The 22,212-nt window shown below is 36.3% G+C and overlaps 1 protein-coding gene across 1 annotated transcript in view; it reads left to right on the forward strand.

The window, feature by feature from the left end:
* Positions 1 to 2,634: 2,634 nt before the first annotated feature.
* TEX9 (testis expressed 9) overlaps positions 2,635 to 22,212 on the forward strand; it is a 74,151-nt gene continuing 54,573 nt past the window's right edge. Inside the window, exons 1-7 of the mRNA XM_028100385.2 lie at positions 2,635 to 2,675; positions 2,779 to 2,870; positions 10,681 to 10,744; positions 12,513 to 12,592; positions 18,619 to 18,664; positions 19,636 to 19,718; positions 21,185 to 21,363. Coding sequence (XP_027956186.1) covers positions 2,649 to 2,675; positions 2,779 to 2,870; positions 10,681 to 10,744; positions 12,513 to 12,592; positions 18,619 to 18,664; positions 19,636 to 19,718; positions 21,185 to 21,363 — 571 coding nt within the window. The 5' untranslated portion in view covers positions 2,635 to 2,648. The remainder of the gene's footprint in view (positions 2,676 to 2,778; positions 2,871 to 10,680; positions 10,745 to 12,512; positions 12,593 to 18,618; positions 18,665 to 19,635; positions 19,719 to 21,184; positions 21,364 to 22,212) is intronic.

A 22,212-nucleotide genomic window follows, 5' to 3' on the forward strand; every position in this document is an offset into this window, starting at 1 on the left:
AGAGACACAGCGAGAGGAAACACAGCAGGGGGAGTGGGAGAGGGAGAAGCAGTCTTCCTGCGGAGCACGGAGCCTGATGCAGGGCTTGATCCCAGGACCCTGGGACCATGACCTGAGCCGAAGGCAGACGCTTAACGACTGAGCCACCCAGGCTCCCCTTGCCTCATGTATTTTAACACTAAATTGTTTGGTGCATACATATTAAGGATTGTTGTGTCTCCACGGAGTGTTAACCTCTTTATCATTATGTAATGCTTTTCTTTGTTGCTGATAATTTTCCTTGTTCTGAAGTCAGCTTTGCTTGAAATTAATATAGCTACTCCAACTCTCTTTTGATTAGTATTAGTATGGTGTACATTTCCTTGTCACTTGAACTTTTCATTTTAATAATTTATTTTTTTAATGTTTTAACAACTTTGATTGATGTATTTCACATACCCACCATTCACCCATATAAAGTGTACTATTCATTGGCTTTTAATATAGTCAACAAGGTTTGCAACCATTATCACAATCAATTTTAGTACATTTACATTACCCCCACAAAAAAACCTTGCAATCCCTTAGCCAATCTGCCATCATCTCTCAAACTAGGCAACCAGTAATCTACTTTTTGTCTGTATGTATGTTCCTATTCTGGACATTTCATATAATATGTGGTCATATTGGAATGGAATCATATAATACTTGGTCTTTTGTGAATTGCTTCTTTCACATTTCATGTTTTCAAGATTCATCCATATTGTAGTATGTATCAGTACTTTACACCTTTTTGGTGCTGAATAATATTCCATTGTATGATTATACCACTTTTATTTGCCCATTAATCAGCTTATGATCACTTGGGTTACTTTTTGGATTACCTTACATATTCTGAGTAATGCTTCTATATAAATATTTATGTACTACTTTCTGTGAAGGTATATATTTCATTTTTCTTGGGTATATACCTAGAAGTAGGTTGCTAGATCACATGGTAACTCTTTAAATGCAACTGCCAGGCCATTTTCCGCAGTGGTTGCACAATTTTATATTCCCACCAACAGTGTATGAGGATTTGAATTTCTCCACATTTCCCTCAACTCTTGTTATTGTTCATCTTTCATTTTATTTATGGTATCCTTTAAAACAAAATGTTTTTGATTTGATGATGTTCAGTTTATTGATTTTTCTTTTGTGGCTTGTTTTTTGTGTTATATCTAAGAGATCATTCTTAATTCAAGGCGATGAAGATTTTCACCTATGGTTTCTACGAAGAGCTTTATAGTTTTATCTCTTAAGATTAGGTCTTTGATCCAGTTTGAGTTAATTGTTATACCCAGTGTGAAGTAAGGGTCCAATTTCATTCTTTTTTATGTGCATATCCACTCATCCCAGTACCACTTGTTGAAAAGACTATTCTTTCCCTCTCTGAATGGTCTTGGCACCCTTGCCAAACGTTGACCCTTGTGAAAATTAATAAAAGGAAACTTTGTTTAGAATGGGGTCAGGAGCCCAGCAGGGGGAGCTCTCAAACCCTACCACTTGACAACAAATCCAACAGGAAGAGACAGACTTGCACACGGATACACTTTACTATCCCAGTAGGAAGAAGGGTATTCCTCATACCCTGGCAACAGCCCAGCCAATAAGAGACAGCCACAACTCAGCCAATAAGAGACTGTCACAGCTCAGCCAATGGAAAGCCAGTATACTTCAAACTCCCAGTTTATTTCAATGGACTGTTTGTAACAGCTTTCCCAACATCCCCCTTTCCTGTATAAGAGCAGTTCTCGCCTTTGTTCTGTGGACTTCCCTATAGTTCTGTTGCAGCAGGCTTGTTCCAGATTGCAATTCTCTGCTATTTCCAAATAAACCCATTTTTGCTGGTAAAATAACTGGCAGTTTTTTTTTTTAAGGCTAACACACTAAATGTGCAGGTTTATTTCTGAACTCTTTTAATTTTCTTCCAAAAGAGTTGGGAAATTTAACTACTTACTGTTTCAGCCACAATCCTAATCACGAATTCACTTCTCATAGTAACTCTATAAGATGGGTACTATTCTTACTCCCATTTTATAGGTGAAGTAGCCAAGATACAGAGTGATTTACCCAGATCATACAACTAGTAAGAGGCAGAGCCAGGACCTGAACTTAGGCTGATTGATTTGAGAGACCAAACCTTTAATCATGCTATAAATAAAGGTGAGAAATTAGAACTCCAACGAAGAATTCATTAAAAAAAACAACAACAACAAAAAGCAGGTGGAGGTCGAAGTGGCCAGTAAGTTTGGAAAAGCACAAGAGTAGGGGCTTTACTAGCTTGCTTATTGAGTTTTAAGAAACGGACCATCCTTCCTTTGTTGAAACCTTTCCAACCCCAACTTAAGAATTTATAAATCTTGGTTTATAAATTATAAAGGAGCCACAGGTTGGCTCCTCTGGCTACTGGGGCAGTTCAGAGCGGGGGTCGCCCTTTCGGCCCACACTTAGAGCCGCGGTCCGGCCCCTCCTCAGCCCTCAAGCCCCACCCCAGCCCGAGCCTGCTGTCCGCGGAGAGCCGAGGGGTGCACGGAGTCTGCGCTCAGGGCGTTATGCTGTACGGGATGCGGTAAGTCTCGCGGGAAGATGCATTCGTTGCCTCGGTAACAGCGTTGCGGTCGCGAAAGATGGCGGGGCGAAGTGTTGGTCCCCGGGTCAGTTCAAACAGACTCCGGGGTGCCGACTAGCTTCTCAGCCGGCCAGAGAACGCGAAACCTCATTTAACTTCGGGTCTGAAAGTCTCTTTCTCTTTTACAGAGACGGAACGTTTCAGGCACTCCGCTCCCGCCGCGAGTTCAGCAATCTGCTGCGTCTCGACCGGACCTCCTTGCCAGGGAGGAAGAATATAAGTAAGAAATTAGGCTGTTTAGTTTTTCCTTCTTTCTTTTACCCAAATGAGGTTGCTTGCAAGTACTTTCCTGGTGATTGACTGGATCTTTGGGATCACTCACTGTTCACCATTCTCTTTTCAACATCCTGTTCGCTAGTCCTCGTCTTTTCTCCGCTAACTTCTTACCTGTTTGAAATGGGTGAAAATTTATCCCAGGTAAACATGTTCGTCAGCAAAATGATACTGCTAGAGGTGATTTGGATAGCAGGAATTGTCAATAGTTCAGTTTCTAGTTTAAGAATATCCACTTAATTTGGAGCTCTTGGAGTTTATGTAAATTTCTCATAGGCTTGGTTTCTAAATTGAAAGCATGTTTCCTCTCAGTGCAGTTGGAATTCCCGTTCTCATCTACCTTTGGTGGAGTTAGGAGGATTTCCTTTCCTTATCTGCTCCCAGTGTAATCAAACCTATTCTGACAACACGTGCTTTCATTCTTGGACCATTTCACTCTTCATCCCCCAGTTTTCACACAGAAGCCAGAGTAATCATTTAATTTGATCAAGTCAGTACTTTGCCTGAAACTTTGCAGTGGTTCCCCGTTGCACTTTAGAAAGTCTGTTAGATCTGGTGCCTTCTCTTTTTTGCCTACCAGCCTCCAGCCTCATTGGCCTTTAAGTTTCTCAAGATTTTCCCTTGAGGGCAATCATACACATGCCTTCCACCTGTAATGCTAAGCGTGGTCTTCCTGAATTATGTTAAGCTTCCCAGTTACTCTTTTTTACTCACTTATTCTTTGTAGTTAGCATAATGGTTCCACATTCATTTGTTAGTGTACTTTTTGTCTGTTTCCTCCACTGGTCTGTAAATTCTTTAAAGTCAGAGGCCAAGTCTTTTGTCATTGCATATACCCTTACAAAATTATATTAGAACAACTCATTTTCTTTATAATTTACCTAATTTAAATTAAAATTTGGGAAACATAGCACTGATTCAAATTGTTAAACCTAGAGATACCATATGGTCTGTACTTAAAATTAAAGCATATTTAGGGGCGCCTGGGTGGCTCAGTCGTTGAGCGTCTGCCTTTGGCTCAGGTCATAATCCCGGGGTCCTGGGATCGAGCCCTGCGTCAGTCTCCCTGCTCCGCGGGAAGCCTGCTTCTCCCTCTCCCACTCCCCCTTGTGTTCCCTTTCTCGCTGTCTCTCTGTCAAATAAATATATAAAATCTTTTAAAAAAAATTAAAGCATATTTATTTATTTTTACTTTCTGACTAGTTTATTCTTTTTTTTAATTCAAGTTAGTTAACATATAGTGTAGTATTGCTTTCAGGAATAGAATTTAGTGATTCATCACTTACATATAACACACAGTGCTCATCCCAACAAGTGCCCTCCTTAATGCCCATCCCCCACCTAGCCTGTCCCCTCCAGCAAACCTGGTTGTTCTGTATATTTAAGAGTCTCTTATGGTTTGCCTCTCTCTCTGTTTTTATCTTATTTTATAAAATTAAAGCATATTTAAAGTTAAAATGGAACTGTACTATCTTTTTTTTTTTAATTTTTTATTTTAGAGATAGAGAGAGAGATGGAGGCAGAGGGAGAAGCAGGCTCCCCACCAAGCAGGGAGCCTGATGCGGGACTCAATCCCAGGACACTGGGATCATGACCTGAGCCAAAGGCAGAAGCCCAACCATCTGAGCCACCCAGGTGCCCCGGAACTGTACTATCTTTTGATGAACTAGGCACTTGTTAATTTGCCATAGCATGTAGGAAGGTAATCATTCTCCTCTATTTAATGAAATGGGTCTATTAATCCAGTTCCAGAGTGTACTTAAGCAACTGATCTCTTGTCCTTACACAGGTCTGAATTAGCTGTGCTCAACCCCAAATGGTTATTTTCATTACCATATACCAGATATCACCAAATACCTGCACTGGTTAGGTTAATTCATTTACTTACTTAAGAGTATATTTTGCACCTGGCTCTGGTATGTTGTTATGGCCCTGCTTAAAATCTTCTTAAAGACATCTGCAGGAGCTATTCTATTTCAGCAGAAATCATTTTGTGCTAAAGATGGCCAGTTGTTACTTGTTCTGTTATCTTTACTCCAGTGTGCAAATCTAGGCATATATGAACAGAGTAGCTCCCAGGCTCAGCCTGAAGTTGTAGATTACTTCTGTGCCATGCAGAAGAGTAAAATGTCTGGCCGTTCTTGTAGGCAAGAATATGAGTTAATAACAGAGTATTATGCCACATGTTCTTGGTATTAATCATATATGGGATGTCTTCAATCAACAGAACACAGCACTTCCTGGGGTTCCCAATCCACAATCTTCTATAATCAGCTCCTGTCGAATATTTGGAGGAAATAATCACTATCCGAGAGGATAGACTACAGAATATGCTAATGGCTCAAGTCAGTAGGTTTTCCACGTTTCATGCCTATGTTATAAAACCAGAAAGCTAACAGTATGGAATAGAAAAAGTGATGGTGAGCATCCTTATCTTAGTTATGATTTTAAGGAGCCCACTTAATTTATCACTGTATTTGAAGTTTGATGTAGAGTTTTGCTAGATTCTTTTATCAGGTTTAAGGATATTGTTTCCTTTAATTCCTATTTTGAATGAATGTTAAATCTTATCAGAACTTTTTTTCCCAAATTAATTTAGGTGATTAAATGTCCGCTCCCACACACACACACACACACACACACACACACACACACACACACACACACGCACATTTAATATTTTAACATATTGAACTACCAAGCAGATTTATTTTCCTTTAAAGACTGCTGGATTAATTTTGTTCAACTAGGTGTTTTGTATCTTTGAACAAAAGTGAGATTGGCCTTATACTTCTTTCTAGTTCTTTTCCTTCCTGATTTTGATATCAGTATTAGCCACATGAAATAACTGAATAGCTTTCCTTTTTGTTTTTTTCTGTTCTTGGAAGCTTTTTGTAATCAGGGATCATCTACCCTTTGGTTAAAATTGGGAAATTGAGTGTGATGTATCTTTTTTTATGGAATTTTTTTGCCTATCAATTCAGTTTCGTTAATGATTATTCATTTATTTAGATGTAGTGCTTCCAGAATAAATTTTGGTTATCTGATAGTTTTCTAGAAAAGTGTCCACTTCATGTATGTTTTAAAAGTTGATAGCATTGGGGCACCTGGGTGGCTCAGTCGGTTAAGCTGCTGCCTTCGGCCTAGATCATGTTCCCCAGGGTCCTGGGATCAAGTCCTGAACTGGGCTCCCTGCTCGTCAGGAAGCCTGCTTCTCCCTCTCCTCCCCACTCGTGCTCTCTCTCGCTGTCTCTGTCTCTCTCTCTCAAATAAATAAATAAAATCTAAAAAAAAAAGTAATAGCATAAATATGTTCTAATATGCTTATTTTTGTATTTTAATAACAGTTAATTTAATAAAATTCCAGTATAGTTAGCAGTGTTAAATTTGTTTCAGGTATACAATATAGTGATTCAGCAATTCCATACATCACCTGGTGCTCATCACAATAATTGCACTCTTTCATCGCCATCACCTGTTTCACCCATCCCCCCACCCCCTCCCCTCTGGTAACCCTCAGTTTATTCTCTACAGTTAAGAATCTGTTTCTCGGTTTCTCTCTCTCTCTTTTTTTCCCCTTTGCTTGTTTGTTTTGTTTCTTAAATTCCACATATGAGAGAAATCGTGGTATTTGTCTTTCTCTAACTGACTTATTTCACTTAGTATAATACTAGCTCCACCCACATCTTGCAAACAGCAAGATTTCATTCTTTTTTGGCTGAATAATACTCCATTGTGTGTATGTGTGTGCACACACGTTTTGAGTCTTGTCTGTAACCTTATACATCTTTTCGAAGCTTTCCAGTATTATTTTGTCTTTTTATCAATCTTGCTGGGAGGTTTATCTATATTATTGGTCTGTTCAGAGAACTAGATTTTGATTTTGTTGCTAATCTATGTAGTTTTTAAAAATTTCATTGGTCTTTATTCTAGCTCTTCTAATTGTGGTGGATTTTTTTTTTTTACTTTTTAGTTTAGTTCTAATTTAATTTATATTTAGTTTACTTTTAGTTTAATTTTGTTTTTTAGATTTTTTTCTATTTTTTAATACATTTAATTTCTGTAAACTTCTCTCCAACTACAGCTTATTTGTATTTCTTTTGTGGTTATTTAGTTTTAAATATTTTATGATTTTCATAGTGGTTATTCAGGAGTTTTTTAGTTCCCAAGCATATAGGGTATTTGCTTGTTTTATTTTTCTTATTTTAAATTTATTTTTAATTGCACTATGGTCAGAGAATTATATACTACTGATTTTTAAAAATATATTGAAACTTGTGAGCAGTACATATTCAATTTTTGGAAATGTTCACATAATGATAGGAAGGATATTTACTATTTGTTGATGAATCTCTTAGCTCAAGCTAATTAATTTGGCTGTCCATAACATCAGTATCCTCACCATTTTTTTCCCCTGCTAGCTTTGTTGATTTCTGTTAGAGGTGTATTAAATAAACTGTAACTGTAGTTTAAAAAATTCTCCTTATAATTGTGTCCATTTTTGCTTGGATGCTATATTGTTTGATTTACTTAAATCTTCTAGATGAATTCTTTCATTATTATTCAGTGCCATTTTTTATTCCCTTATTTCCAAGCTTTTTATGTCATTTAGCTTTAACAGTATTATTTTTATGTCCTCTGTAATCATTTCTGCCTCCTGATAAGTGAATTTATTTATATTATTGGGTTATTAACTGAAAGTTGTATGAACCATCTTATTTTTTGTATTTTCTTTTTTTTTTTTTTTTACTATCCCTTTTCTTTGTTGTTTTCTGTCTTCTGTTGGATTGAAGGGATTTTTGTTGTCTTTATTTTTCTTTTTCTGGTTTGGCAAGACCTTAAAATGCTTTAACTTGGTTTCCTGTCTGTTAAGTTAGATAATACTTTACTTCCTCTTTGTTTTGAATTCTACTCTCCAGGTTATCATTAGTGTTATTTTTATATTCTGTACTAAGTTAGATTTATCATCATATTTTCTAATTTTTTTCCTCATGATTTTTTTCTAGGTTCAGTTTCCTCCTTTCTGAAGTGTAGACCCTTCATTACTTCTGAGTCTCATCTTTTCTGAAATTTTTATTACATGACATTTATTCTTCAATGACAGTTTAGCTGCGCATGGAATTCTAAATGGTCTGCTTTCTTTCTCCTCAGTCCATTAAAGATAACACTTCATTGTCCATTGGAATCTAGAGATGTTGAAAAGCCATTTTAGCTTTTTAGGACATAATGCTGGTAGACTATTTTTCTTGGTTCTTTTAAAATAATTGCTTTGGTAATTTAAAGGTCATTTTTGTCTTTGAAGTTCTGCAATTTCACTATAATGTATACAGTATGGGCTTGTTTTCTTTCTTTCTCTCTTTTTTTAAAGATTTAATTTTTAAGTAATCTCTACACCCAGTGTGGGGTTCAAACCCACAACCCCGAGATCGAATTGCAATGCTCTACCAACTGAGCCAGCCAGGCACCCCTGTTTTCTTAATTCTAGTTGAGATTCATGTCTTTCCTCAATTTAAGAAAATTCTCAGTATTCAAATATTGACATTCCCTCCTTCTCTGGAATTTCCTTCTGCAAGTTAAGTAACTACACATCTGTCTTTGTCCTGTAGTCTCTCTTCAATGCATGTTAACCTCTCTTTTGTATTTTTATCTGTTTCTCTGTCTCCTTTTAGGTGAATTTTCTCATATCTGTCTTCTCATTCGTTTCCTTTTCAGTTCACGGTATTGTTCAGTGTAGCCATTGAGTGAGGTTTTAAATGCAATGACTGTTTTTCATTTATGTAATTTCTATTTGGTTCTTTTCTAAATTCAGTGTTCTTTTGTAATAAATACTTGTTCTTGCCTAATGGTTTCTATTCCTGCTTTTGGGGGAGTGGGCAAATGAAAAATGCTGATTTAAAAATCTTTTAAAAATAGATTTTAGATTTAGATAATCCTGTTCTTATGGTATAAATTTTGTTGTGTCTACTGATTCTCTTTCTTGGCGACTCCTTTCTTTATGCAATTTGTTATCTTTGTGAAGTCATTTTTAGCAGGGTTTGCTTTCTGAGAGAGTTCTGTATATCCTAGATAAGTAAATATCCTTGTAGGTTGATTGCACATTTACTTTTCCTAGCTTATCAGAGTTTTCGCTGGTTTTGGTGCAGCTTTCTGTACTAAAATTTGGCATAGGGTCCCTCTACCATTTGGGTTAGATGAATTTGCTGTGTTTACTCACAAGAGAATCTTTTCCGCCCATGGCTCAGTTTCATTTCTGTTCACCTAAGGTTAGGGGTAGTGTTTTTGTAGTCTGTGTTTCACAGGTGTAGCCCTTCGTGACTCCCACACATGCATCAGTTTTTAGCTGTTAGACTGTTTTGGCTTCTGTTCCTGTTTACTGCTCTCACTTTGAGTTGCTGCTTTATTTTTAGTGCCAGGGTATTTCCCTTGCCTGTGCTGGAGCTTAGCAATATTTCCTTCATTACATTTTATCCAACATGTCCATCGGTTTGGAGCAGAATAGTGTTCTGAGTCATCTCAGAATACTATACTGACCAGAAGCTTCTATTTAAGTTCTCATGATTCTTGTTAAGGAAATATGAAAAATCAAGTAATGGTATCTTAACTGCAACTTCAAGTCTTTATTAGATATTTTTCTTTTGATTAATTCATCCTAAGATATACAGATATTTCTTAAAACACTACTGTTTTAAGAAGAGATATAGTACTACCTTTTTTTTCTGGGAGTGGGGATTGTCAGTGATTTTTGTTACTTCTGAATCACATCTAACTGAAACAACAAGATATTTTAAAAATTGCTCAACATATTCCCTTTATATAATTTCAAAAGAGCCTAGTTGGCTTAGAAATGTGAGCTATGAATAAAATTAAAAAATTTTATGCTTTTGAAGATGTTTATTATAGTGTTAACCTTTAAAAGTGAAAAAAGGACTTTAACAGTACGAACAGTTCAGTACATTATGTTAAGTGCAACTCATTACAATATTGTGTAGCCATTTAAGGCATGAATTATAAAAATTATGTAGAGCTAAACATACTCATTCTATATTTTTATGGGAAAACATAGTATGAAATTGTGTATATAGGTGAAAATTGGAAGGAAATATGAAAAATAGAAACAATTGGATGATGGTAGGATTATGAGCAATTTTACCTTTAAAAACAGTTTCCTTCAGTGATACTGCCATTCTTCCATTCTAAATTGGGTCAAATAGTACTCCTATTCTTTGCCAGATTCCAAATTGGTTGGGGGAAAAAAAGGAGTGGCAGGTAGACGTCAAAATAAGCACCTTTGTTTCTGAAAGCTGATATTGAAGTGTGTAACTGAGATGTGAGCCACGTTAGGCCTGTTCACTAAACTCCAGATTTACCTCCCCAGTTGCAGCAATACCCCCAGACCAAAGCAGGCTTCTCCCTCATCCTGTCCCACTCCTGCCCCCATTTGGAGTTGATCCCAAGAAGATGAATAGTGGAACTGAATTGAACCCACACAATTTATTCTACCCATATAAGTCATTACACCTGAATGAGGGCCAGAGACAGGCCAAGAGTTACTGTTTGAATTTCTACCACAAAAGATGAGGAATCATGAAGAGTTGGAGGTAAGTGTTCTAATAGTAATGGTAATTTTAGAGTAAAAGTGTCATTTGTATGTTTTGGTATTCTTGATTAGCTAAAGTGTAGTTATTGAAACTTAATTACTTTTATTTTTGTTAGAATCTTCAGTATATCCCAAATATGAAATTATTTTTTGCTTTTAGGCGTTTGAATGCAGAATTAGAGGCAAAAACAGCTGATCTGGTTCGTCAAGCTGAGGAAGTAATAGTAAGTGAATGTGCATTTATTAATTTCATGTGAGTGCTAGTTTTTTAACTTTCTAAAGTGCCCAAAGCATAAATTTTTACATCAATGAATTATTACAGATTGAATACGAATATATGAATATATGTTTGTATATATGAACGTATGTTTTTGATATGCACACGTTTTCTAAAAGCCACTGAAAAAGCGTTTTCCATTTAGATGTTCCAACCATCTAATTAGTAAGAACATTGATATTTAATAATCTTTCCCACTACTTTAAAATTAATGTTTGAGAGTAGATATATAGAATTAATGCTGGTAATTCAGTAAGGATAGAAATAAAATGGGCTCAGGACAAAAGTTGAATAACGGATAGCAATCATCACTAATACTCAGATGATAATTTGTTTCTTAAATTCTCCAGTTGGATGTAATTCAAATTCTTAGGGCTAGTCTAGTCAGATTTATAGTTAGAAAAAAATGTAGTGGTCGTATCACTAGACAAAGTAAGCGTATTTTGCTCCATTCTGGCTACCAAATTGGTTATTCCTACTTTAAGCAGCAACTTAAGCATTAGCATTCCCATTATTTATTGATAGGATATTAGGATATAGTAGTATTCCTTAGACGAATAAAGTAGCTGCTTTCAAACGTTTTTCAGTTTTTACTGTATACTTTTTTCTTTTAAATTCACCCATCCTCCTTGGGGGTGGTAGTGAAAAATAGGAAATAATTTGTTTTAATGCCTTATACAGATCTATCATTATTTGTTAGTTTTGGAATAAGAAACATATATATATATAATATTTCAGGTAATATTTAGATAATGGTTATAGATTTGTTAGTTTCATTTATAATTAAATATTTTACTAAAAATAAATTTTTATTGTATCTTTTAGTTTTTGCCAGTGTCTAAAGAGCAGGAAAATAATTAACAAACCTAGCGTTAGAGAAGAATGAAGGATTCATTATACATTCTGCTCCAAGAATCCTCTAATAAGGATGATTCCCTGCCCCCCCCCCACCCTGAAAGAGTAGAGCAGAAGCCTGGGAACGACTAGAAAAGGGGAGAGGGCATTCCTGCCCCATGGAAGCTAATGGATATAACTTTTGCTGCATTGAATTTTTGTTCACTCATTTTCACTTCTTGATATATCATTGCCAAAAGTTTTTACTCTTAGTGCTTTAGTGCTTCATGGTCTTCACGTTGAAGCTCTGGGGCATGGGTGGCTCAGTCGGTTAAGCATCTGACTCTTGATTTCTACTCAGGTCATGATCTCAGGGTTGGGAAATCAAGCCACATGTTGGGCTCTGCCCTGGGCATGAAGCATGCTTAAGATTCTTTCTCTCCCTCTGCCCCTCCTCCTCCACCACCCCTCATGCACTCTCTCTCTCTAAAAAAAAAAAAAAATTGAAGCTTTGCCTGATTTGAGACAAGTTTTTCTACCCCTCAAATGAATTTATGCTTTAATTTCCTGTGAGCCTAATTTCCTTTGCATGTTACACAAGTTGGAAGCCTAATGTAGTGGGGAAGCAGGAGGTAGATAAAATCAGATAAAGGCATTGATACATTTTTTCCCTTAGAATTGACTTTCTTAATCCAGAATGAATGAAAGGTGAAACTACATTGTTACAGACCTTATATTCATACCATAGCATTTGAGTTCTGTGCCTTGATTTCATGGAAACTGTGGACAACTCTGAAATGATTAATGATCAGAAAGGTACTTGACTATATCCTGGTTTTGTGGTTTTTCTCTATATGACCTGTCTTTATTCATTTAACTAGAGAGATCAGCGAGAAATACAATCAAGGCCGGTCTCAACACAAATTATATCATATGAAAAGGAAGACGATTGCAGTTTAAGGTAAGTAACTTATATTCTCAAACACCATTTTTTTGATGATGTATGTAGATCTTTTGTTACGTAAAATCCTTTTTGCATGTATTAGAAATCTATAATTTGAAAAATAATGTAATATATAATATACTAATAAAGTGGCGCCTGGGTGGCTCAGTCGTTAAGCGGCTGCCTTTGGCTCAGATCATGATCTTAGGGTCCTGGGATCGAGCCCCACATCGGGCTCCCTGTTCAGCGGGGAGTCTGCTTCTCTCTCTCCCATTCCCCTGCTTGTGTTCCCTCTCTCGCTGTCTCTCTCTCTCTGTCAAATAAATAAATAAAATCTTAAAAAAAAATGTATATATATATACACTAATAAAATGGAGGCTTATATGAACCAGACATGATGTAAACCCTTTACCTACTTTATGTCATTTAGTCCTTAAAGTATTATTTTGAAATAAATATTGTCCTCATTTTAAAAATGAGGAAATTGGAGCTTAGCAAAGTTCAGTAGCTTGCCCAAGGATATATAGATAGTATGTGATTTCACTTAGATGCAAACCACAGTTGGTAAGATTTCTGAACCTGTTCTTACATAGTATACTCTTTCTTTTTTTAAAATTCCATATGAAAATTAGATAAAAATAAGTTCGTAAAAATAAAATAGGTCTTTTTTTCCTTGAATTTCACGTGAACTTCAGGTATGTCAAAAAAATGGGGAATCGGGACGCTTGGGTGGCTCAGTCAGTTAAGCGTCTGCCTTTGGCTCAGGTCATGATCCCAGGATCCTGCGATCGAGTCCCACATCGGGCTCCTTGCTCAATGGGGAGCCTGCTTCTCCCTCTGCCTGCTTCTCCCTCTGCTTGCCACTCCCCCGCTGCTTGTGCTGTCTCTTTCTCTCTCTCTGACAAATAAATAAAATCTTTAAAAAAAACAGGGAATGGAGATGTATTTAGGAATAAACTTAACAGGAAATAAAGGATCTGTGTGAATAAAACTATAAAATGGTATAGCAGAGGCAATGGTGTTCACCCAACATTCCAAGTCTTGCTATGATCAGAAGTCAGATTATTCTCTTCCAAGCCAACAGATAGGAGTTGTATTTTGAACCTCCAGCTGACTCTTTCTCTTCCATGATCAGTAAAAATCCAGTTGATGAAACCTCCCAGCCTGGTCTCTGGGTGACCATGTGGAACTTAGGGGAAAAAAGGGCTCTCTATCCCTCTCTACTGCTACTTTGTGTTAAGCCACTGAAATTTTGGGGTTGATCTCCTAGCTTATCCTAACGAATACAGCAATTGGTATTGAGAATTAGGTGCCATATGACAAAAACTAAGAGAGTGTGTCTTTAGCTTTGTAGTTAGATGGTAGCCAGCAAGGAAACTGATCCTGGAGGCTGGAAAGGTAGGAGGTACTATTAAGGTAGTGGCAATGGATTTAGTAAAACTGCCACCTTTGGTAAATTGGAAGGCAGAACAGGTGTCAAATGAACTTGTGCTCTCAGGCAGGGGGTGTGGGGGGAGAGGTTGGAAAACAGAACATTAGTAGTATATGCTGTTACTATTAGTTGTATTCTTTCCCCACTGAATGGTCTTGTCAGTCTTGTCAAAAATCAGCTGACTGGAGGCACATGGTTTCATTTGTGGACTGTCAATTCTATTCCATTGATCTATATATATATCTGTTCTTATGCCAGTACCACACTGTCTTGATTACCCTTGCTTTGTAGGGTTAGCTGCTTTTATTTTTTTATTTATTTTTTAAGATTTTATTTATTCATTTGAGACACAGAGATAGAGAGAAAGAGAGAGCACGAACAGGGGGAGAGGCAGGCAGAGAGAGGGAGAAGCAGGCTCCCTGCGATGTGGGACTCCATCCCAGGACCCTGGGATCATGACCTGAGCTGAAGGCAGACGCTTAACCGACTGAGCCACCCAGGTGCCCCGGGTTAGCTGCTTTTAGACCAAAAAATTATGAGATAAAATTGAGGAAGTCTTTGAGGAACAAAGCCTATTAAAGCTCAGCCTTGAAGCAAAGATCAGACTAAAGATGTGGTCTCCATGCTATTGATAAGACTTTATAATGGATTAAGGTTCTTCAGGGCGAGGATCATTTTGAATGGCACCTAGTGAAACTTCCAATTAGATAAAATGGCTCCGGACAAAGCTCTGACTAAAGGTATAAGTCTCCCTATAGAAGCCTGACAACCTCAAAGTAAGCCATTATTAAGGTGGGGGGCTGGGGAAGAGGGTGAGGTGTTCAGTAAAGAAATATACTCTTGGAAAGAACAGTGGATGTGGTAATGGCACATGGAACTGACTGGAATCAAACAGATATGAAATCCACTAGTTTTGGGGGGGGTGGAATTGTACCAGCTAAGAAACTGAATGGTAGACTAAAACTGTGACTGTTTAAATCTCAAAACAGCTGTACGTCCTCCCAGTCTTCTAAGATGAAGAAGCAGGCTGTGAGAGCAGCACAGCCCTAACAGGGTAGAATGTTTAAAAACCTTAGAGGACTTACAAACAAAAAAGAAATGTGTTACTTAAGCAGCAGTATATTTATCTCATACTGGAAATATTGGGATATTATTTATTTACTCAAAAATACTGCATATGATCCAGCAATTCCCCTTTAGTTATTTACCCAAGAGAAATGAAGACACATGTCCAAGTGAAAACCTGTATGCAAATGTTTATAGCACTTTTATTCATAATTGCCAAAAACTGGGAACAGCTCACATATCAAGTGGTGAACCAGTAGGATAAGCAGATTATGGTATATCCATGCAATGGAATACTACTTGGCAGTAAAAAGCAGTGAACTCTTGATGCAGCAACAACATGGAAACTAAGTGAAAGAAGCCAGATTAAAACATATGTATACTGTATGATTCCATTATTTTCGAGTTATTTAAAATCTAGTTAACATACAGTGTAATATTAATTTCAGGTGTAGAACTCAGTGATTCATCACTTATATACAACACCCAGTGCTTATCACCAGTGCCATCCTCAATGCCCATCCCCCATCTAGTCCCTCCTCTTGCCTACCTCCTCTCCAGTAACCATCAGTTTGTTCTCTAGAGTTAGGAGTCTGTTTTCTGGTTGGTTTCCCTCTCTTTTCTCCCCCGCCCCCATATTCCATTTATTTGACATTCTGAAAAAGGTAAAACTATAGCCACAGAATCTGATTAGTGTTTGTGTGTTATGGAGGGGAGGGAATTAACTACAAAGAGTCACAATGGAAATTTTGGTGATGATGGAAATTGTCTCTATCTTAGTTGTGGTGGCTACATGACCATAAAATTTGTTAAAATTTATAGAACTGTTTGGGACACCTGGGTGGCTCAGTCGGTTAAGCATCTGCCTTCGGCTCAGGTCATGATCCCAGGGTCCTGGGATCGAGTCCTGCATCGGGCTCCTTGCTCAACGGGGAGCCTGCTTCTCCCTCTGCCTGCCGCTCCCCCTGCTTGTGCTCTTTTTCTCTGTCTCTCTGACAAATAAATAAAATCTAAAAAAAAAAATTTATAGAACTGTAGAGGTGCCTGGGTGGTTCAGTCAGTTGGATGTCTGACTCTTGGTTTCTGCTCAGACATGATCTCATGGCTTGTGGGATTGAGCCCCGCATTGGGCTTCTTGCTCAGTGGGGAGTCTGCTTGAAAGATTCTGTCCCTCTGCCCCTCCCCCTGCTTACATGCTCCCTCCCTAAAAATGAATAAATCTTTAAAAAAATTTATAGAACTATAAATCTAAGAAGAGTGAATTTTAAATTTTTTTATATCATTTGATATACACACATGAAACTACATATCCTTATGTGTAATGCTTTCTGATATTTTATGGAAAATGATGTTTAGCAGTTATCAAAATTCCAAAATTTGTATTACAAAGATTAGACACAGGTTTTATCAAGTAAACTAAAAGACTGAAATGATGGTAACAACAGCTAATCCCTAGATTCTGTTGAAGCAAGTGAGAGACTGATTTCACAAGCATAAAAATAAATCTGTCGGTTTCCTTTTATTAAATTTTCCTTAAGTGCAAAGTGGTGATGACACCTCTGTTTACCTTGATCAGGTGGCTTTTTAAAAAAATGCTACTGTTTGAACAGATGGTTTTTACCACGTGAAACATGCCCCTTGACTATTATTTGGAAATTGCTGAAGATGGGAGGTAATTCTGTAAAGAGACAATCCATTTTGGCTTGGAACAATCATTCCTGTAAATGATGGTGGTCGGGCAGTATATATTGTAATAGATCTTCAACATCCAAAGTTACTCTGCCAAACAATATGGTCAGGAAACCAGAATTTAGTTTCCTAATAGTATAGCATACATGTCCTTCATTCTGCTGGAAGCAAGATTTACCACACAAATCATTTCAGTTATGTTACCTTTCATGGAGAAGTGTAACAAAAATAGCTAGAATACTGTGTTTTAGTTCATTTTTCATGGAAATACACTAGCAAAATAATGTCGCTCTGCTAAACCTGAGGGAGACCAATAACCCTTAACTGTCTTTTGGCTGATACCTATGTGTATCAGGGGAGCAGAGATGGAAGATGTAGAAAATGTAAGGAAATGGCAAATATTGATTTGATATGAAGGCCGTTAAAGAGAACACTTAAAATTTGAATAAAACTTGGTAACATTTTAATGTCGTATGTGAGAATGATTCTTTAGTCTCTATAATTTTAAGGTATTTTGAAAGCTGCCTTTTTTCTTCCCAGAGCTATTTCTAGTTCTTTAAAAGTTTGTATATAATATTATCTAAGTATATTTTTGTGTTTAATATTGAAATAACTTACATATGACTAGTTGAGTAGGTGGCATATGACAGAAAGTAATTTTGTTTTTGTGTCCTTACGGTTAGGAATTCTCAGGGGATATGATGGAGGGTTTTTGTTTTCTTTTTTTTGGTTTTTTGGTTTTTAATAGCAACAATAGATAGTAACATGGTAGATTTTCAGAAATATTAATATATGTAATGGGGATGATCTAGACAATTGATCAGGGGTAGGCAAACTCATCCAATAAAATTTACAAAATTTTTGTATTTGTGGGCTTTACAGTCTTTGTCATAACTACTCAACTTTGCCGTTGTAGTGAGAAGACAGCCATAGAGAATGTGAAATGAATGGATGTGGGTGAATTCAGCCCATGGGCCATAAAGTGCAGATCCCATAAACACTCTTTGTTTTAAATAAAAACAAATTTTGAAAACTGTGCATAAAAATGAGTTGTATTTTAGAGGTCAAACTTCCAATAATAAAATGAGTTAGTTGTGGCAATGTAATGTACAGCATAGGGAAATAGTCTATAATATTATAACAACTTTGTATGGTAACAGATGTTAACCAGACCTATTGTGGGGGCCATTTTGTAATGTATAAAAATATTGAATCACTATGATGTACACCTGAAACTAACAGGCTATTGTATGTCAATTACACTTCAATAAAAAAAATGTGAAGTTAAAATGTTAAAAAAAATGAGTTGTTTTTTAGATGTATTTATTCATGCATTTAACAAATACTTATTTAGTGACAGTTTAAGAGCTCATATGCTAGGTACTATGCCATGTGCTAGGCATAGAGCAATGAACAAGGCAGACATGATTCCTACCCTCATGGAGTTCACAGTGTAATGGGTAAAACAGACACTGACCAAGTATTTAAATGCATTTAAAAAGGATAACACTGGATGGGCTCACACTAAAAAGCCTTGTGGTGAATCATTTTGTAAAATTGATAATGTGTATTACCAATAATCATGCCTTATGATTTTCATTTGTTAAAATTTGTGCTATATTTCCCTACAAAAAATATTGGTATTATAGTATATCTTCTCAAAGGTGAATTATTTAACCGAAGAACTTTTGTTGTTTGTGACACTTATCAGAATAAACTAACAGGTGCATGACTAGAATCATAGCAAATCTACTTGATAGTTGTCTGTTTTCCCTTTCAGATATAATTACTGTTCAATTTTATTGTGTCTCACTTTAGTATCATCTATTAATGTGTAATATTTATTTTTGATCTGTAGAGGTGTGTTGTCTGAAGGGATAGTTCATCTACATTCAGAAACTAAGGTATGAAATCAAACTTTTGGGGTGCCTGGGTGGCTCAGTTGGTTAAGCAGCGGTCTTCGGCTCAGGTCATGATCCTGGGGTCTTGGGATCAAGCCCTGCATCGGGCTCCCTGCTCAGCGGAGAGCCTGCTTCTCCCTGTTCCTATGCCTGGTCTCCCCCTGCTTGTGTGCTCTCAAATAAATAAATAAAACGTTTAAAAAAAATAAAACTTTCTGTAAATATAATTACTTTCTGTAGAATTTAGGTTATTTTTTAGAATTTTCTTAGAATAAAACAGAGGAGTATGACTATAGAAATAGAATATAAGCCTTGATACTTAGAAAAGATGCCTTCATAAAATGTTGCTCATAAAATAAGTTGAATCCTTTTTTGTTTCATAATTTCACTGAACAATCTGGATATATATTGGAAAAAATTCTAAGTAAAATGAATCTGTAACCTAAGCATTTTTAGTTTCCTCCCTGAAGCCCAAATTTACTAGAAATACCACCCAAAAAAGAAAAGTATTTATATACAAAGGAGGTAATTTGAGAGGTTTATTCATTCATTTAAATATTTATAGTGTGTGGATCACTTACTGCAGGTGCTGGGTGAATTGGAATCTACAAGTTCCCCACCTACTGGAATCTAGGCCAAGGGAACGGTATATGTGAAGATCTGTCTGGGGAATAATCAGTGAGGAGAACTAAATTCTGTGAGCCAGAACATCCAGTTTAATGTTCCACTAGCTAGCTGATTATCCTGAATTTTGGAGGCTCATTTTCCTTATCTTTGAATCTGTTAGTGCTAGTGATATCTAGGTCTTTTCCTAGATATATACAATCCTGGGATTCTTTAAAATATAATTTGATTAATTCCATGAAAATAGCAATTCTGTGTAGTAAACTAGCAATTCTGTGTATTACAAAATTGCTTTCCATGACAAACGATTAGAATCTAATTAATCAATACTTTAAATTCTTTTGATGTAGCCGAAAACCAAAAATGTTGATGCAGTAAACAAGGTTCAAAACAAACTGCGCTCTGCAAATAAAGGAAGGAAAACAAATTCAAGGTATAGCACGGTTTTAAAAGTATTACTTTCCTTTTTTAGTTTTATGATTCACAGTACCATCATTTTAATTAAGCTCTTTCTCTTTTTCCAGATTTTTTTATACGTTACATTGTCTATATCTTATCTACATTCAATAATTTAAAATATGTTCTCAGAAATGTCTTGCAGCAATTACTAAACATTATATGTTCTCTCAAGCAAAATCGCCACATTTCAAATTTTTAAGTGTTAATGAGGTATTTTCTGAGAGCTAAGACTAGAACATAGGTGTCTTTCTCTGCCTAGTTCTCTCAAACTAGTCTACTTTTTTGAGCATTTAATAGAACACTATACATTATTGTGTATCTTGACATACAAAATGATTTGGTGTGCTCAAAGTAAGACTGTAGTATCATTGTAATTTACATTCTGTTGTTTTTGGTGAGAAAGAATTCCAGACTGTTCTTAGTGTTTTAAGCTAGACAAGGGGACTAAGGCTCTCTGGGATAGGAGACCTAGAAAAGGAAGGTCACACCTGCAGTAGATTGTACAAACCAGCTTCTTTTTATTAAATATGTGTTACCCAAAATGATAATTGCATTATAAACCTAGAAAAATCTTTGTTAATATTTGTGTCCCTTGATTGGCTAAATAACTTTTTTGCTTTTTGAATAAAAGAAAAAATAGAATGAAGGGATAACGAAGAGAAAATAAATCTAAAAAAGAAAAGAGAACATATCCTGCATACATAACGTAACTGGTTATCTTAATTTCAGACTTCAAAATTACTTTTTAAAGAAAAAGTTGTTTTTCTAAGTAGAATTTGCTTATGTGGTAAAAGGTAAGTCAGGCTTTAAGTAAAAAGTTAAAAATAAGCTTTCAGAACCATAAATTTAATTGGTTTGGGCTGGCCCATTCCTTAATGCCTTTACTAGTGACTTTTATTTCATATTTCTTCCCTTGTTAAAATCAAATCTAATTTTTTGGTTGACTTTGATTCTGGTTAGAATGTGTTTCTTTAGGTGGAAAAAAGGAGTTGATTTTGATTGAGCTAATAACTTCACTCTAATTTTTTTCTTAAGAGGTATTATTCTTTAGTGTTTGCAGAATTATGGCTGGAAGCAATATCACTTTATACAGTTCTTCTTCATCAGCATGTAATTTAAAAGCCACAGTATGGATTTGACCTGGGAGGCTAAGCTCAGCACTCTTAGTTTTGATGTTTCTTGTTTGGAGGCAAAGTCTAGACAAACTAGCCTCATAAGCCTTCTCTTAACTCTGTAACTGTGTGATTCATAAAAATTGAAAGTCAGTTAAGTCTTTTATAATATCATCCTTGGAAGTATCAATTGTAGATTTCATTATAAATTTAAAATTAATAATTTTGATCTGCTTTGTTATTTGAGTAAAAAAGTCACATCTCCTTTGTATATTGACATTGTATGTAATATGAATGTGTATATATGTGTGTGTTTATTCATTTATAGTATAAAATTGAAATACTCTGATGTACAGACTGCCAATGATGTTGCTATTCCAGAGGATTTTTCAGACTTTTCTCTTGCAAAAACAATTAGCAAACTTGAAGGGCAACTGGAGGAAGAAGGTTTGCCTGATTATATAGATGATGATATTTTTTGTGGTGTTAGTAATGACATTGGAACAGGTAAGTTTTCTTTTATTTTTATCCTTATATCACATTTACTTAGAAAAAGATATTTGGGAATGATTTTTCTTGCATTTAAAAAATGTGTTATGATATCTTGCATTTGTTTCAAAATCATCTAGTGGGACATGATGGTAGGAGGAGTGAGTGGAATTATAGATGAAATAAAGTTGGTTTTGAGTCAATAATTGTTGAAAATGGGTGATGGGAAAGTGGTTTTTCATTGACATCATCTCTATATATATGTTTGACATTTTCCATTATAAAAAGTAAAAATGAAAAAGACTATATGGAGGGTGCCTGGATGGCTCAGTCAGTTAAGCGACCAACTCTTGATTTCAGCTCAGGTCATGATCTCAGGGTGGTGGGATTGAGCCCTGTGTCAGATTCCCCACTCATCAGGGAGTCTGGTTGAGATTATCTCCCTCTCCCGTGGCCACTCCCCCTCAATAAATAAATCTTAAAAAAAAGAGAGTGTATGGTATTGGTTTCATTGACCACATTTCAACTAAGTTTAAAATGCCCCATAGATTGGGGCACCTGGGTTGCTCAGTCGTTAAGCGTCTGACTTCGGCTCAGGTCATGATCACAGTTAAAAGTGAAGGATTCTCTCTCCTTCTCTCTTTGCCCCCCCCCCCCCCCCCGATTATTTTAATGTTTTAACGATAAGCTATGGGGCATTTTATTTAATTTATTTTTTTTAAGATTTTATTTATTTGACAGAGAGAGACACAGTGAGAGAGGGAACACAAGCAGGGGGAGTGGGAGAGGGAGAAGTAAGCTTCCCGCGGAGCGGGGAGCCCGATGCAGGGCTCGATCCCAGAGTCCTGGGATCATGACCTGAGCCGA

The sequence above is a fragment of the Eumetopias jubatus genome, unplaced genomic scaffold, assembly GCF_037043125.1.
Source record: "Eumetopias jubatus isolate StellerSeaLion01/CBP00866 unplaced genomic scaffold, mEumJub1_p1.0 scaffold_7, whole genome shotgun sequence".
NCBI classification, from domain to species: Eukaryota; Metazoa; Chordata; class Mammalia; order Carnivora; family Otariidae; genus Eumetopias; species Eumetopias jubatus.